Source organism: Coffea eugenioides, chromosome 1 (assembly GCF_003713205.1).
Source record: "Coffea eugenioides isolate CCC68of chromosome 1, Ceug_1.0, whole genome shotgun sequence".
Classification (NCBI taxonomy): domain Eukaryota; kingdom Viridiplantae; phylum Streptophyta; class Magnoliopsida; order Gentianales; family Rubiaceae; genus Coffea; species Coffea eugenioides.
In genome coordinates, this window is record NC_040035.1 from 33,056,358 (window position 1) to 33,073,035 (window position 16,678).

At 38.3% G+C, this 16,678-nt stretch overlaps 1 protein-coding gene across 1 annotated transcript; it reads right to left on the bottom strand.

Annotated features, from left to right (window-relative positions):
• Positions 1-1,289: 1,289 nt before the first annotated feature.
• On the bottom strand, positions 1,290-16,262 carry LOC113770609. Its single transcript, XM_027315126.1, has 8 exons — positions 16,149-16,262; positions 15,589-16,044; positions 14,547-15,329; positions 12,525-14,480; positions 12,258-12,434; positions 11,666-12,083; positions 1,639-1,822; positions 1,290-1,554 (listed from the first exon to the last, which is right to left on the bottom strand). The coding sequence occupies exons 1-8, from the start codon at positions 16,260-16,262 to the stop codon at positions 1,290-1,292; spliced, it is 4,353 nt and encodes a 1,450-aa protein (XP_027170927.1).
• Between the last annotated feature and the right edge of the window lie 416 nt (positions 16,263-16,678).

Consider the following 16,678-nt stretch of genomic DNA (forward strand, 5'->3'; position numbering starts at 1 on the left):
CATATATATGTAATAAACATATATAAACACAGTCATTTGGAGTTATTCACCTTTTGTCTATCACTTATGAAGCTCCAATTTCTTTGATCATTGATGGATAGGTCATATTTCAAGAATTCAATAAACCGCTTCCACGACCTCTTATTTTCTGCTTCAACTACTGCATATGCAACTGGATAAACACAGTCATTTGGATCTATCCCAACTGCAGTTAATAACACACCCGGATGTGGACCTTTCAAGTGGCAACCATCAACTCCAATTATCTTCCTACAAGCAGATTTAAATCCTCTCTTCAGTGCCTCGAAGCAAATGTAAAGTCTCTGAAATCTTTGTTTTCTAGAATCTTTATCTAATGTAGTCTCGATGTACACTGTAGAACCAGGATTTGCCTTCATTAGTTCATCACAATAATCCCACAATCTCTTGTACAGATCTTTGTAGCTCCCATGGATCAAAATTTTTGCCTTCATGAATGTCTTATAAACTTGAGATTTAGTAATGTTTACATTCAGCTCTGCATGTACCTGATCCTTGAACTCCGAAACTGTTATTCTCTTGTTCATCCTTAGGAAGTCCACATATTTTCTTGCTAAGAAACTTGAGGTAGCTCTCTTGTGATAAAAGGTCCTACCACATGTGTGTGCTAGACCCATTGTCTTAATTGCAATGGAATCATCACCTTCATAAATTTTAGAAGCAAACAACATCCACTTACAATGTTCAGCTTTGCATTTCACCCTCATTCTATGCTTATCATGCTTCACTCACTTTATATCCTTTCCTCACTTGACTGCATAATTGTCAACTGCCATCTTGAATAGCTGCTTATCATCAAATTGTTGACCAACATGAAATTTTGGATCCTTCATGTCCATTTCTGGTCGGAATCTGACCTTGGGCTTTTTTCTTGTGCGATCTTCATCGGAGGAATCAGTCACACTATTTAGCTCATCTGACACCATTGAATCAAATCCCTCATGAACTAGAATCTGATCTCCTTCATCAAGGTGTAGGTGTGTAGTAGAAGTTGCCTTAACTCTGATTTTTTCTTTCTTGGCTGCTGCTGCCTATCTTGCTTCTTTCTTTGCCTTACTGTTTCTACTTTGAAAAGAATTTTCTGTTCGCAATTTATCCATTGCAGCACCTAACTCTTGATATAGAGCCACAACAGAAGTTTGAAAAATAACATCATCATCATCTTTAGAGAAATGATAGTCACTATCATGGAACTTTTCACCCTCCATTGAGTCTGAATTTGCAGCATCGTTAGCCTCATCCGCATCACCTTACTCTACTTCTTCTACTTCAACAGTCTGACAAGTTTCCTGTTTCTTCTTCTCAAGCTCCTTCATTTTCTCCACATGAACAGGAATTTCCTCTAAGTCAGCAACATCAACATCCTCAAATGTTATGTCTACAAAGAAGTCATCATCTTCTCCTATTTCTACAGCATTACAACTGCTTGATGCAACTGCACTCTCACATTTACCATCTATCAATCTAATGTGAAACTCAGAAACAACATAAACTTCTGTTTCTCCATTTGCTTGCCTATACAAGCCATGTCAGTTGCTGCATCATCATGAGTCTATTTTTCTCAACACAAGTGCACCACCTTTAGCTGGAATTCTATACATCATTGTTACATTTGCAGGATATCCAAGATAATAGCAAAAGTCAGATACAATTGCTCTATTCACTCTCATGGCAATGACACCTTCAAAACTTTCCATGCTGCCCCCCACATATTTCTCTACGGGTTCTTTAACATATACACCCCCATGATAGATTTTCAAAGTAAAAAATTCAACCTCTTGTCCTGCATTTTTTTAAACCACAAAAAAGGCTTAATTAATAACAACATCCGGGTGTGTTATAACCACAAAAGTAGTAGTGTGCTGTTGTTTTCCTACTACTTTGTCTCGCTTTTCAAAACATGAAAACAACAGCACACTACATTTTAGAACTACAAGGACCACATCACCATTAAAAAAATTCAGGTTTAAATATAGAATATTTCCCCATCCCTAGATCTGCCTATGACCCATAGAGAAGACATTTTTAAAAAAACACGTCAACCCCACAATGTACCATATTCCACTAATTAATCACCCACATGCTTAACTTTTTCATTAAAGATAGAAGAAATGTCTTCAACTACTTCAGCCCCACAGACAACGACAAAGTACAAACACATTAGCCCCACATTCTGATGAAAAGGTTAAATTAACATGCCTAGCACAAACATCAAATAAGTATAGCAGAAAATGTTCAGCTAAGTAAGATCTTGAATGAATCTTATTGAATAGTGTTGTTGCAGCTGCTTCCTTTTCACCATTCTTGTCGCCATCGACACCTTCCATCATCGAAGACACGGATTTGCTCATCTTCTGTTGGCAATCACATTTTCTTACATTTTGATCAGATTGTGAAACCCTTAGCTACTGTGGGTCGATTTGCAGAGGTTTCTTTTGCTTATCGTGACAGAGCTGCTATTCTAATCCCTATAATTAGACAATTATACCTATCATTCCAATTATACCCTTGGTCCGCCATGGAAAAAACATAAAATGTGGTGGCGCAGTCTAATAAGTCCTACATTGAACTCGATAAAATTGTTTGAGGATTAAATTGGTGAAAAAAAAATCATGAAGGACTAAATTGGTTTAAGTGAAAAAGTTTAGGAACTAAATTGGCGATTTGTCCAAAAATTTAATATGTTAGTAAATTCAAATAAAAGTTAAAGTTACAAAATTGATTGAATTAACTAGTACCGAAATTTTGTGACAACAAAATAGTAAAAAAGTTGGCGGGGACTCTTTTGTTGAAAATTGGGAGAAAGAAACACCCTTTAACTCATAGTACTCTCCAGAGAGAAACAAGCCACCGTTCCTTTTCCAAAACTCCCCACTCTGACTCCTCACTTTTCTATCTCGCATCCCTCAAAGAAGAGAAAACACTCTCCATTTTCCATAAACTCTCGGCCAAATATGGATTCCCCAAGATGAAATCGATTCATTCTCCCCTAACTGTTGATCTTGGTCCCTAGTTTTTTATGTTTACAAAATAATGGATAATACTAATATCTCTTCAAGAAATACTTTCAATTGTGAAGCAAATCAGATTCAAATATCAAGTGCAATTGAAAGGGACAAAGGCTGCTGAAAGCTGTCGGACGCTTGGATCGGACGTCCGATAATCATTGCGTAACTTCGGACGCTGAATATGTCTCCACCGGACGTCCGATAGAAACAAGATGATTTCTCAAATCTCTTTATTTGCTATCGGATGCACAAAGAGCTTGCACCGGACGTCTGATAGAATTGAAGAAAATTTCTCAAACTCACTGCCTGCTGTCGAACGCAAAAAATAGGAGTACCGGACGTCCGATACTCCAACGGCTAACTGACTGTTCAGCTACATTCTATCTGTTAGAAACATTAATGAAGCACTTTCTTGGTCTCCTATAAATAGAGTATGGTCAGAATCTTTAAATAACTTTTGCACACTGAAGATACAAAAGATCTAGAGTAGTTTTAGTGAGAAAACACTCTCCAAGGAAGATTTGTAGTTTTAGTGGTGTGAGGTTCATTGTAAGCTCTTCATTTGTGAGTGAATACTTCATGAGTGTAGCTCTGTGAGGGTTGTCCTGAGGGATAGTAAAACTTTCTACCTTGACCGAGTGGAGTTCAGGGCAAGGAGGAGGTGAATCTTCCTTTGTACACAAGAGTGATTGTAATTCATCAACTTGAAGAAGCTTGTTTGATTTAATCTACAAGCTCAGGAGGAGTTGGGTAGTTAATTGGTTTGCAATTCTTTCCTTTTTATTTACTTATTATTACGTTTGTGATCTTTACATTGTTTATCTCTTCCACTTGGTTGTCTTCGATCCTTACAATTGGTATCAAAGTTTGGTCTCCTAGAGATTAAACTCAATCGGTTTAGGAGTAAAAATGACAACTAACAATGTCATATTTTTGGAAGGACATTCTGTCATTAGATCACCTATGTTTAATGGGTCAAATATGTGAGTTGAAAAGAAAGAATGATTATTTTTTTTGCAATCTATTGATATTGAATTGTGATTTATTATTAGTGAAGGTCCATATGATGCCTCTCTTATAGATGAAAATACTCATAAATCTAGACCAAAAATAAGAAATGAACTGACTGCTGTGGATAGAACTCATCTCACCTTAAATGCAAAAGCCATGAATGTGTTATATTGTGCTTTAGACTCAAATGAATCTATTAGAGTCAAAAGCTGCAAGTCAGCCAAGGAAATTTGGGATAAATTGAAAGAAATTCATGAAAGTAGTGAGAATGTTAGAAAATAAAAGAAGTCCATTCTAGTTACAAAGTATGAATCCTTCAAGATGGAATCTCGTGAAAACATTGATGAGATGTATTGTAGATTCAATGATCTCATTAAAGACTTGGAGGTGTTGGAAAAGAAATACTCTTTAGGTGAGAAAAATAAAAAAATTCTGAATGCCTTATCCAAGAATTGGGATAGTAAAGTGACTGCCATTGAAAAAGCTAGAGATCTAAATTCCTTGCCTATTGAATCTCTTATTAATTTTCTAACCTCTTATGAGTTGAAACTTAAGTCCAAAATGCAAGAGGAAGAGGATGCGAAAGTAAGAAGGAGCATTGCTCTAAAAGCATCTCAAGATGAAGATGATTCTGCCTCCCTAGATGAAGAAAATACAGAAGCAGATGATAGTGATCTAACTCTCATCTCAAAAAGTTTCATGAGAATTCTCAACAAACGAAGGTTCAGAAAAGGAGGAAACAACAATTCATTCCCAAATCAGTTCAGCAATGCAAGAAACAAAGAGAAGCAAGAGTTCAATAAAATGCAAACTGATAAATGTTTTGAATGTGGCCAATCTGGACACTACATGAATGAGTGTCCAATAAAGAAGAAGAAAGTTGAAAAAAAACCAAGATTTAACAACTTTTAATTCACATGGAATGAGTGCAATTCCGATGGTGAAATTGAAGAGGAAGAAAAATCTGCTCAATTAGTTTTCATGGCCATTGGAGATGATGAGGTAACAACTTGTAATTCTCAATTTGATAGGGATGATGAAACTGATGATGATCTTGAATCTTTCATTAAAAAGTTACATGATAGTTTGAAAGAATCTTATGTTAGAAACAAAGAATTGAAATACAAAATTAGTTTTCTTCTTCAAAACAATACACGTCTTTTTCAAGAAAATAAAAAATTGAAAATTAAAAATGATTTCTTGAAAAAGAATGAAATTGATTTACAAAATAAGTTTGATAGAAAAACAAGGTTCTGTGAAATGTTTAAAGAGAAACAAGGTGATCTGAAAAGAAGAATGGATAACTTAAATGAGTTACTCCAATATAACAAACAAACCTGCTTTCAAGAAAATGGAACAAAATCTTATTTTGGCACTTATGAGAAGAAGATAAATTTTGATGCAAATGAATTTGCTATTTATAAGAAAAGACAAATAAGATTTATTAAACATGTTCATGTAAATAACTCTTTGGTTATGTATAATTTTTGTTGTCAAAAAAATCACCTGAAAAGTGATTGCTATGTGAGAAAAAACATGAGAAGAGGCATGAAATGCATGTGGATAGTTAGACATAATACTTACTCTAACAAGTAGGAGATATTGGTAAAATTGGTGAAATTCTTGTTCATAACAATTTTTGGTAATTCTATTTTGATGTTTCTGATGCTTTGAACTGAGTTTTTCTTGATGTTTTTGAATATTACTGAATTTGTATGATGTCAAAAAGAAAAAAAATGGATGATATGTATAAGGGAGAGTTATTCTGAGATTATAAGTTTGGATGCAATAAGTGAGAGGGAGCTTTTACTCATGTGCTCAATCTTTTTCTTTCATCCATCCATTGTTTTGTCATCATCAAAAAGGGGGAGAATATTGACCTTGGTCTCTAGTTTTTTATGTTTACAAAATAATGGATAATACTAATATCTCTTCAAGAAATACTTTCAGTTGTGAAACAAATCAGATTCAACTATCAAGTGCAATTGAAAGGGACAAAGGCTGCTGAAAGCTGTCGGACGCTTGGATCGGACGTCCGATAATCATTGCGTAATTTCGGACGCTGAATATGTCTCCACCGGACATCCGATAGAAACAAGATGATTTCTCAAATCTCTTTGTTTGCTGTCGGACGTCCGGACAGCACGTACAAAGAGCTTGCACCGGACGTCCGATAGAATTGAAGAAATTTTCTCAAACTAACTGTCTGCTGTCGGACGCAAAAAAGAGGAGTACCAGACGTCCGATACTCCAACGGCTAGTTGACTGTTTAGCTACTTTCTATCCGTTGGAAGTATTAATGAAACACTTTCTTGGTCTCCTACAAATGGAGCATGGTCAGAATCTTTAAATAACTTTTACACACTGAAGATACAAAAGATCTAGAGTAGTTTTAGTGAGAAAACACTCTCCAAGGAAGATTTGTAGTCTTAGTGGTGTGAGATTCATTGTAAGCTTTTCATTTGTAAGTGAATGCTTCATGAGTGAATCTCTGTGAGGGTTGTCCTGAGGAATAGTAAAACTTCCTAACTTGACCGAGTGGAGTTCGGGGTAAGGAGGAGGTGAACCTTCCTATATACACAAGAGTGATTGTAATTTATCAACTTGAAGAAATTTGTTTGATTTAATCTACAAACTCAGGAGGAGTTGGGTAGTTAATTGATTTGCAATTCTTTCCTTTTTATTTACTTATTGTTACGTTTGTGATCTTTACATTGTTTATCTCTTCCACTTGGTTGTCTTCGATCCTTACACTAACTCTAAGGTAAGTCCTCTCATATCTCTCCTTGTTTTTCTTATTTTTTCCCCAATTACGTTGCCTTAATTTTTTTTCTTTTAGATTGTTTGAGTTGTGGGTTCAATAATCTCATAGAAAGATTTAAGTTGTGGGTGCAATAATCTCCTTCTCCGTTGCTTTAGTTCTTCCATGTATTAGAGCTTCCATCCTCAATTCTCCGGATTACCAAAAAGCCCATAGACAATAAGAACTTAAAAAAAATACAAGAATGGGATTAATTAGGACTGTTTTTCATTCATGGTAGGTATGGTTTTTGGGGTATATTTAGCCCAAAACTACAACATCCCCAATGTTCTAAAGCTCTGGAATACTAGTCTGGTAATTGTCAACCACATTGAAGAAAATTACCGTAAGCCCAAGAATCAACACAGTGGTGAGTAGTTGGCCAGCATTTCTGGCTTTATGTTTAGTCCACCAGGTGTTTTATTTGAGTTTGTTTTTTGTTTAGGGGATACCTTTTGGGAGGATTTTTTTGATATAGAGAGAAAGGTGTTTTGCAGGTCTGGGGTTTATAAAATTTAGTGGAAGGATTACGAATTTAGTTATAGATGTTGGAAGAAGGAAATAAAAGAATTTTAAAGAATAAGACACTTCAAATTTTGCAAGTAGAAATGTCCCCAAAGATGGTCAAATGTTTTGTTCAAGTATTCTGCAATCTGTCCAGCATCTTGTATGGTCTCTTTTGTCTCATTTAATCCTCTTACTATCTTACTGTTGTATTTTTTGCTTGTTAAAAAGTCATCTTTGGAGCATAGATTACTTTTGATTAGCTAAAATGATCTCTGGAACATAGTCATCCCTGGTTGTTAAAAATCATTTACCACTAATTAGCTGAAACACAGATTACGCTTGACTATGCTTGATTGTAATGACTATGCTTGACTTTCCTTTAACTTTTGAGCAATAATGTTCTATTTAAATTCATAGTTTCAGGCCTTATTAGATCCATCTACATATGTACAATTTGATGTAAATTAGACTCCAAAACCTTAAATTGTTTGTAGTATGATTTGTATTTTTTTTTTTTTTGCTATGCTTGAAGCTGCTGACATGGGTTCGGCCAGTTAATTGAATATTACTATCTTAACTAGTTATGACGTAATTTTCTAATGTATGCAATATCCATTCTCACTAGTGGTATCGATCATACCTATAACTAATCCACACCTACTCTTATGGTTATAAGTTTAACTACATGTTCATTAAATTTTATGAAATTACATGGAATAAGCCACGAAGGCCACAAAGGTGCACCTTTGCTTTGTGAGTGTATTCCCTATATTTAGCACTTTTTTGAATTAGTGTTAAATTTGCGAAAATTTCAATTCTCATTGCAAATTTAATACCATGAAATTATCACAATTAATGACTAGTTAATCATGATTAGATAAGCAAAAGTATTAAATAACTTGCTTAAAATAACAGTATCAAATAAGCAAGCAAATCTCACAAATAAGATATAGAAAGTTCATTTATAACTCTAGGCATAAACTTAACGAAACATCAAAAAAATAAAAGTAAATAATAAACTTATATTATAGCTAAACATTGGAACCTAATATAAGAATTAAAAAGTTGGAAAAAAAGAAACCCCTTGTCACATGTGGGCCTCCTTCTCTTCCTCTTCAATCTTGATGTTCATCCAAGTTAAGATACATACAAGTTTGTAATAAAACTATCTAAACTATACTATCTAAACTAAAGAACTAAAAAACTGACTAAGTTTTACATCTTCTGTCATATTTCTTCCACTCTCCTTTTCCAAGCTCTTGATTTTTGCTCAAATGAGGTTTATGTAGAGAAAAAGGAGTCCAAAAGATGATTCTAGAGCCTCCTTTTTAGTAGCAAAACATCCCTTCAATTTCCATGAAAAGGTGTGAAATAATTGAGTAAATTGAGCAAATTGAGCAACTTGAGCTGACCACAATACGGCCCAAAATCTAACCCTGGATTGGTTACTATTTATGGTTGGATTGATGCTCTATTTTTCCTCTAAAAAAAGTTATATTCTGCCTTGAATCTGGCCCACAATCATGACTTAAATCCAGACCCTGACTAATATGAAGACTTCTCTATGAAGAAGCTTGGATCAACTCTTATGCAAAACATGGGACCTTTGAGTTAACTTTCCAATGACTCAAGAATTAAGTCATTTGGAGATCTGGATGCTGAATTATGGCCAAAATACTGATGACTAGTTCGAAGACCATTTCAAAGCATTGTAGCAAAAAAGTACTTCAGTAATTTGGACTTTTGACTATAAAATTAGTAGAACTAGATTTTGATGCCTCATAAGAAATTAGCCGCTTCTCATAATTTTAAAATAGTTCAAGAATCATTTCAATCCAAGATTTGTAGTTCAAATTATAGTCAAAGTACTGAAATATATCTTTGCTACTAATGCTTTTCTTTTGTTTCTTGATTGCATTTCATCCTTTGATCCTTTCATGTCACATGAAATCCACGTCCAATCATCAATAGTCATGCAAGTATCTTCTCACTTCACTTCAATTAATGAGGTTGACATCCTGGTAGAGGTTGACATCCACCTCCCATGTACGGGCTGCATGCATTAAGCGGGCTTGTGGTTTGCAGTGTGCTGGTCCCTGAGTTGTGTTGTTGGTCACGATGCAGTGCGGATGAGGAGCGTGTAACACTCCTCCCCTATGGTTTAAAAACCAATATATAATCCTTTTATAGTTTGGATTGAAGTATTACCATTAGTTTTTTTTTTTCATTAAAACTAATGGCCCATAGTAAAAAGTCAAATTCAAACTAATAAATGGATAAATTTATCATTTTATTACTTCTTTTTTTCCTCCAAACATAAAAAAGAAGAAATTGAAATAAAAAATATAAATAAGAATTAGAAAATACCATTAAAAATTTGGTTTAAAACCTATAACGATATTAATAGAAAAAATTAGATATTTTTGTTTCTTATTTATTTTTTTTATATTTCCCTTCCATCTTTTTTGTTTCTTATTTATTTTTTATTTCCCTTCTATCTCTTTTGTATTTGGAGAAAATTAATATTTTATAGGGTAAAGTATAGGTTTTTAAGATTGTCTTTCCAAAAAAAAAAGAGAGAAAGAAAAGAAAAAAGATTAAAAAAAAGGTGGTGAAAGGGTGAATTTATCAATTTATTAGTATGACTTTGACTTTTACTATTGACGGTTAGTTTTAACTAAAAAACTAATAGTGATATTTTCACCAAAATCTTAGGGGGGTTATATCTAGGTTTTTAAATCATAGAGGGGTTATATGGTAAAGTACCAAACTATACGGGATAAAAATTAATTTAACCAAAAATCTTCTACAACCATAACTTGTGATTTAATACCATACTTTATAGCTAAAACTAATTCTACACGATCTTATAATAGAAGAAAACTGCACAAAAAAAAGGTAAATCAAATTGAGATATAAAATGTATAACATAATAAGCATGACCGAGTCAAAGCAATAAACTATATTTTCTCCAATTTCACTTGTACCGCGCCCAGGCTGCTGAAAACATTAACAGAAGTTATTTACACGAGGCTATCTGTTACTTGGTCAAACTTCAAGTGCAATGGTAGTTTGGCCATACTTCAGGGGCAACAAGTTTTTTCTTCTATAAGTAGGAAATCTTGAATATAAAACTTTCTACTTATAATCCTTTTTCCCTTATCATTTAATCCAACCCTTCCCCTTACCTTTCCCCCACCCTATTAACTTATGCGTTTGTTGATCCACAGATAATGAAAGATAAATTTTGCTGTCTAATTTTCTTAGATTTTGTTATATCCTAAAAGTAGTTTGCCCGAATCCAAAAGCACACCAGATTCATGATGAGGACAAATAAAATCTTAATGTGTTTTATGATTCAAAATCTAGCAAAATCCTCCATCTCTGAGCATATCGACGATGGAATAGAGGTATAATCGGCAATTTTTAGACTATCATGCTTTGGTAGTGGAATATTCTCAACCTAGCTTAATGATGATTCTGTCTTTAGAAGGCAGAAGTTTTTACCTCTCAATCTCTCATAGCTCAGAGTTAGGAGATAACATCCCATTGCTGTTTGGGAACTTAAATAGTGCCTCTTTGATCGAAATCAGTACAGCATTTTAGTTCACAATATATCATAATCGCCAACTACAATATTAGAAGTGCTCCCATGAGTGGCACTGCCGTTGTTATTGTAGGATACAAACATAGAACTCTTACAAGCACAATCTCACCTATATAAGTATTGAAGTGATGCCACTTCAACAAGAGTTTGAGCATACTTTTGTAGATGACTGTGAAATTAGGATTGGCACGTGAGTAAAATAGCTGTAAAGCTAATATTAACCTCGAGAAAAGAAGATATCCTTAATTCTATTGTGTTTCGTCTTTGACATTTAAGAGTTATAGTTTAATTTAAGGAAAAATGCCACAATCCCTTTTGGGTACAGTCCTATCATTTTAATCCACTCATATCTTTTTTTTTAAACTCTTTTTTTTTATTTCAATTGATGGAAATATGACAGTACATAATTTCGATCAGACTCCCTAGCGCATTTCCATGTCGCAGGTAACACGAAGCATATGACCATCATGCAAGCGTCCTTTTAAGTAGCCGGAGAGACGGAAAACCTGATCTATCCAACCTGAGTGCCCCTCTTGCGAGCTGAGGGAGCATACAGGGTTGGTTATAAATTTTCATCTGGACAAGAGGGTGCAAGAGTCCTTCATTGGCGAGGATGTCTGCCATCGTATTTGTCTCACGAAATCAATGAGAGAAATGCCCTGAATCCACCGCTAGCTGCCATATGTGGAATACCTCTTTTCGAATCTGCCACGGACACTGAAACCGGCGTTGCAATATACCTACCAACACCAACGAGTCGGATTGTACTCGAACCTGTGTGAAACCTCTCTGATGGCAAACAAAGACGAAGACCCGCTAGCAGGGCCAATACCTCCGCACGTAAACTCGTACTAACCCCCAGGCAAACTGAAAATCCTATCAAAAAGCGACCCTCTGAATCCCGGAGAACACCACCCCCGCCACTTGCTCCTAGGTTACACTTAGAACATCCGTCTGTATTAAGTGTCGCTATCCCCGTGCCTGTTGCCCGCCACCGAACAATTTTGCACTGAAGCGGCACTGGGGGTTCGGAGAGCCTATCAAAAAATTGGTCTAAAGGCGGGAGGAGATTCCACCTATTTACCTCGCTGGAGACTGCCAACACAACATCCTGGATAATGCCATGACAGATGTCTCCCGATGACAAGCTAATCCCCTCCTAGACCGCTTTATTTCTTGCCTTCCAAATATGCCAATAGATAAAGGATGGGAGAATTTAGACCACCACCCGTCTTTGACCCTTCGGCTGGCTGGATAACCACCACATCACCATTCTATCGCGTACCCGACCCTGAGGCGAACCTATTCCGCAGACGGCTCCAAAGTAACCCCATACCTCCCTTGCTAGTTGGCCTGATGCAAAAATATGCTTAATCGATTCCCCTGTCGCCGAGCGGCAACAGAAGCACTTTGACGGTAGTTGAACCCCAAACCTACCCAAGACGTCATCGAGCGGCAGTCTCTGTAACAATAGTCGGAGCATAAAAAAGGATACCTTCAAGGGGAGCTGCCAATGCCAAATATGGGAAAAGATCTAGGAAGCGCTCCGCACTTGCCTGATCTCTTGGAAAGCATAGGATAACGAGAACTGCTCAGAGGCTGACGACATCCATACCAACTCATCCGGGCGCTCACCAACTGGGGGAGGCTGCTGTAATATCAAATCCATGATGTCCGTAGGGAAGTGACGAGCAAGGAGCAGTGAACTCCATCTTCCATCTACCAAAAAATCCTTGAATGTCAGGGTTTCGTGAATTGGGACTCTGTGGAAAAGAGCCTCGCTACCCAACCAGGTGTCATACCAAAAATCACAAGTTCCCGAATTCACCAACCACCGCATGGAAAGCTCCGCGTGACGGCTCACATAAGTTAGCCGTTTCCAAATAGCCGAGGCCCTTGCATTATACTCCACCTGACACGGGTGAGAATGGCGACAATATTTTGCTAGCAAGAACTTAGCCCATAGAGAATCCCCTGTACGAAATTTCCACCATAATTTCAATGAGAATGCCGTATACACGTCTCGGAGTTGCCGGAAACCCACTCCCCCCTCCTCCGTTGGAAAACACAACCGATCCCATCGAATCCAATGATACCTAGGTCCCCCCTCGTTTGATCCCCACAAGAAGTTAGAACAAACCTTCTCAATCATGCTAAACACTGAAACCGGTAATACTGTGGCCGATAATAAGTGCAAGGGGATAGATGAAAGGACATATTTGATAAGCACGAGCTTGCCCCCCTGTGACAACAGCTTGGACTTCCCTGAAAGAATTCTCCCAAGTACAGCCTGACTCACTTCCCCAAAATCCGATGCCTTACTCCTTCCGAGATGTAGCGGGAACCCTAAGTACCGGATAGGAGATTGCTGTTGAGGGAACCCTGTGATACGCTCGATAGTCCTCCGCCGCGCTATGGGGGTGAACGGATGCACCACATAGCCACTCTTTTGCCCATTTACCTGTTGACCAGAAGATCTTTGATATAATTCCAACACCCGAATAATGTTTCGTAAAGCACGGGCAGAACCATTAGTAAAGATCAACACATCATCCGCAAAAGCCAAATGCGTGACTGGGGGACACCCCAGTGGTACTTTGAACCCCAGAAAACCAACCTGTGCTACAAGGTTGTTTAATGCCCTAGAAAGAACATCTGCCCCTAGCACAAACAGCGCGAGAGATAGAGGGTCCCCCTGTGTTAGCCCCCTCCTCGATTGAAATAAACCATAGGAGGCCCCATTGATAATAATCGAAAACCACACATTTGAAATCAGTCTCCACACCATATCAATAAATCTTTCCCCAAACCCGAAACGCCGCAATACATTGATCAGGAATAGCCAAGATACCCTATCATATGCTTTGGACATGTCCAATTTTAAAGCAACATTTCCTCCCCTCGAGGCCTTGCGTATCCCTGACACTAGCTCTTGTGCGAGCAGATAGTTCTCAGTAATGTTCCGTCCCTTAACAAAGCTAGTTTGCTGAGGCGACACCAGGCACGGTAAGAGGGAGGCCAATCTATCCGCCAAGATCTTGGATAGCACTTTATTGAAAAAAGTGCACAGGCTAATCAGTCTAAATTTCGAGAAGTCCTGAGGGTTGGGCCCTTTTGGGATCAATATAATGGAAGTGGAGGTAAAGAATCGAGGAATCACAACCCCACAGAAAAAACTCAGAATAGCATTAAATACATCCGGCCCAATCACCTCCCAAGCGAAAGAAAAAAACCTACTCGTGAAACCATCCGGACCCGCTGCACTCTCGCCGTCCATTGCTAAAATGACCCTCTTCACCTTCTCCATAGTCGGATCGGCCTCCAAGCGAGCACTTTCCTCAGCTGGAACACATGTTGGGATCACCTGCAGCAAGTCCTGCGCATTACTCGCGGGCTCAGAGAAAATATCCGAAAAATATCTCACCGCTTTATTAGCTATATCCTCGTCAGATTCCAACCACACTCCGTTTGCGTCTTTAATCCGGTGAATAACCCCTTGCGTTCTTCTCTACCTCAGGATAGCATGAAAATATTTGGAATTGCAATCACCGTAGCGCAACCATTTCACCCTTGCCTTCTGCTCCCAGTAGTGTTCTTCCACAGACAACGCATTATTGAGCCGTGCTTGAGACCAATGAAGCTTCACCTGAGCGTCATCAGAGCCCTCAATCTCCAGTCTTGCCTCTGCCCGACGCATATCAGTCTCTGCCTCCCGGGACGCGTCAAAGATGTTCCCGAAAGTATGCTTGTTCCACTCCTGGATGGCCCTTCTAGTACTAAGCAATTTCGTACATAGGATCTTCATGGGTGAGCCCTGGCACTCCCGCTGACAGGCAGTACGAATGACATCAAGTAACGAAGCATTGGAAGTCCAGACATTAAGGAATCGGAATGGGTGTGGCTTGTTATCCAAACGGGACGCAAAAGATATTTTTAGCGGAGCGTGATCAAAAGGATGCCTAGCTAAATGAAAAACTGCAACGGATGCAGGGAGGTCAGAGCATTCCCCATTAATCAGCAATCTATCCAATCTCTTCCAAATTCTCGCCCTGCCCTGACGGTTGTTACACCAAGTGAATGACGACCCCGAAAAACCTACATCAAACACCTCCGCCTCCTCCATGAACGACATTAGCTCCAAACCCTCCGTACTACTAAAGGGACGTCCCCCTTTCTTTTCGTCAGGAGCAATAATAGCATTAAAATCCCCACAAATACACCAAGGTTGGGAACTTGGTTTCTCAAGTACCAAGGCTTGCCATAGCTCCTTGCGCTCCTCTAATGTACATTTGGCGTGAACAAAAGAGAAGCACAGTGCACATGGTAGCCACAGATGTGACAATATAAGGGAAATGTGCTGATCAGAATTACCAATGACAGAACAATTAAAAGGCAAGTTATAAAACATCCAAATATCCGTCGATAGGTTAACCACTACAGCATCAAAAGATAACCTTAATCGGATTGACTCCACATTCTTAACATTGAGTTTAGGCTCGCAAATAGCTACCAATTGGAAATTATTCAAACGAATTAATTTTTCAAGTCATCTCAAATTAGGAGGTTTAGCAACCCCTCTGATGTTCCAGAAAAGAGCATTAATCATGGGAAAGAACCTGGAGGGAGTTGCTGGAAGCGGTCGAAGCGGACCGTAGCTGCCTATCCGAAGGAAGAATCCCCCGTCGACCCTTTAGTTTGACTTGTTTAGGGTCCCTCTCCAAAGCTGCCGACTGATCTATATTGAGCTGCATCACGGCGGGTGCTGTCAAATCCCCATGGCCTATAATGGGTCTTGGAGACAAATTTCCTTCTGCCACCAACTGATCCCCCTCTCCACAGCCAAACTCCACGACCAGCCTTCCTTCACACGGGATTTCAACTGATCCATGAGTAGCCAACACCCCAACCTGTGCATCCTCCTCCACCCGCACCAGACTGTCTTCTGCTACCAACGCACCCAAATGCACTTCCCCTTCCTCTGTGCAAACAATGTCTGCCAGGTGCTCGATAGGTCGCTCCGCCACCCGCTGGATTGCCTCCTCCACCAGCTGGCCATGCTCCCCACAGCCGTCCTGTACGACCTCATCCCCCCGACATTGCACTGGTGAAGGTTCACTCCTCCCCCCACTGCCTTGCTGGTCTTGTGCCTAACAGTTTGGTTCTCCATGGTAGTCACCATGGCTTGCGACACCTGCCCTTCTGCCCCTGCTGTGGCTACTCCCTCCACTCTGCCCAAATCCTCAGCACTGCCCTGTGGAAATCGCTTGGTTTTAGCACCAACCATGCCCATCGGTTCCCCCTGCGCCACCAAGCCATCCTTCAGCTTGTCCACCTTCGTTTCTGTATGCGTTGTTGTTGCTGTTGCTGCACCAGGCGGAATATATCATATCTTATCATATCATTTAGTAATTTAAACTCTTAAAATAATTTAAAGGTTAATAATTTATGTTCTATATCCAACAATAAATTTAATCATTGGAACAGTGCTGTAAAGAAACTGTAGAATTCCCTTAATTTAAGAACACTAACAACTACATTAAAATTTTAAATCACCTACACCTGTTAGAAGTTTAAATCGAGAGATACTTCTTTTTTTTTTTGAAATTATCGAGAGATACTTCTGATTATGCTTAAGATTCATCCATTAAAGTTGAACTATTGAAGAGCTCATAGTTTAAGATACAAATGTTTTGCAAATTAGCGGGG

Bases quoted from the DNA above. Each gene is read 5' to 3' on its own strand.
- LOC113770609 (XM_027315126.1), bottom strand. From the start codon at position 16,262: ATGGGCATGGTTGGTGCTAAAACCAAGCGATTTCCACAGGGCAGTGCT. The intron at 12,084-12,257 runs GTACGCGATAGA...GGCATTATCCAG, and splicing joins TAGGTTCGCCTCAGGGTCGG to GATGTTGTGTTGGCAGTCTC. The intron at 1,555-1,638 runs GTATAGAATTCC...TGGCTTGTATAG, and splicing joins CCTGCAAATGTAACAATGAT to GCAAGCAAATGGAGAAACAG.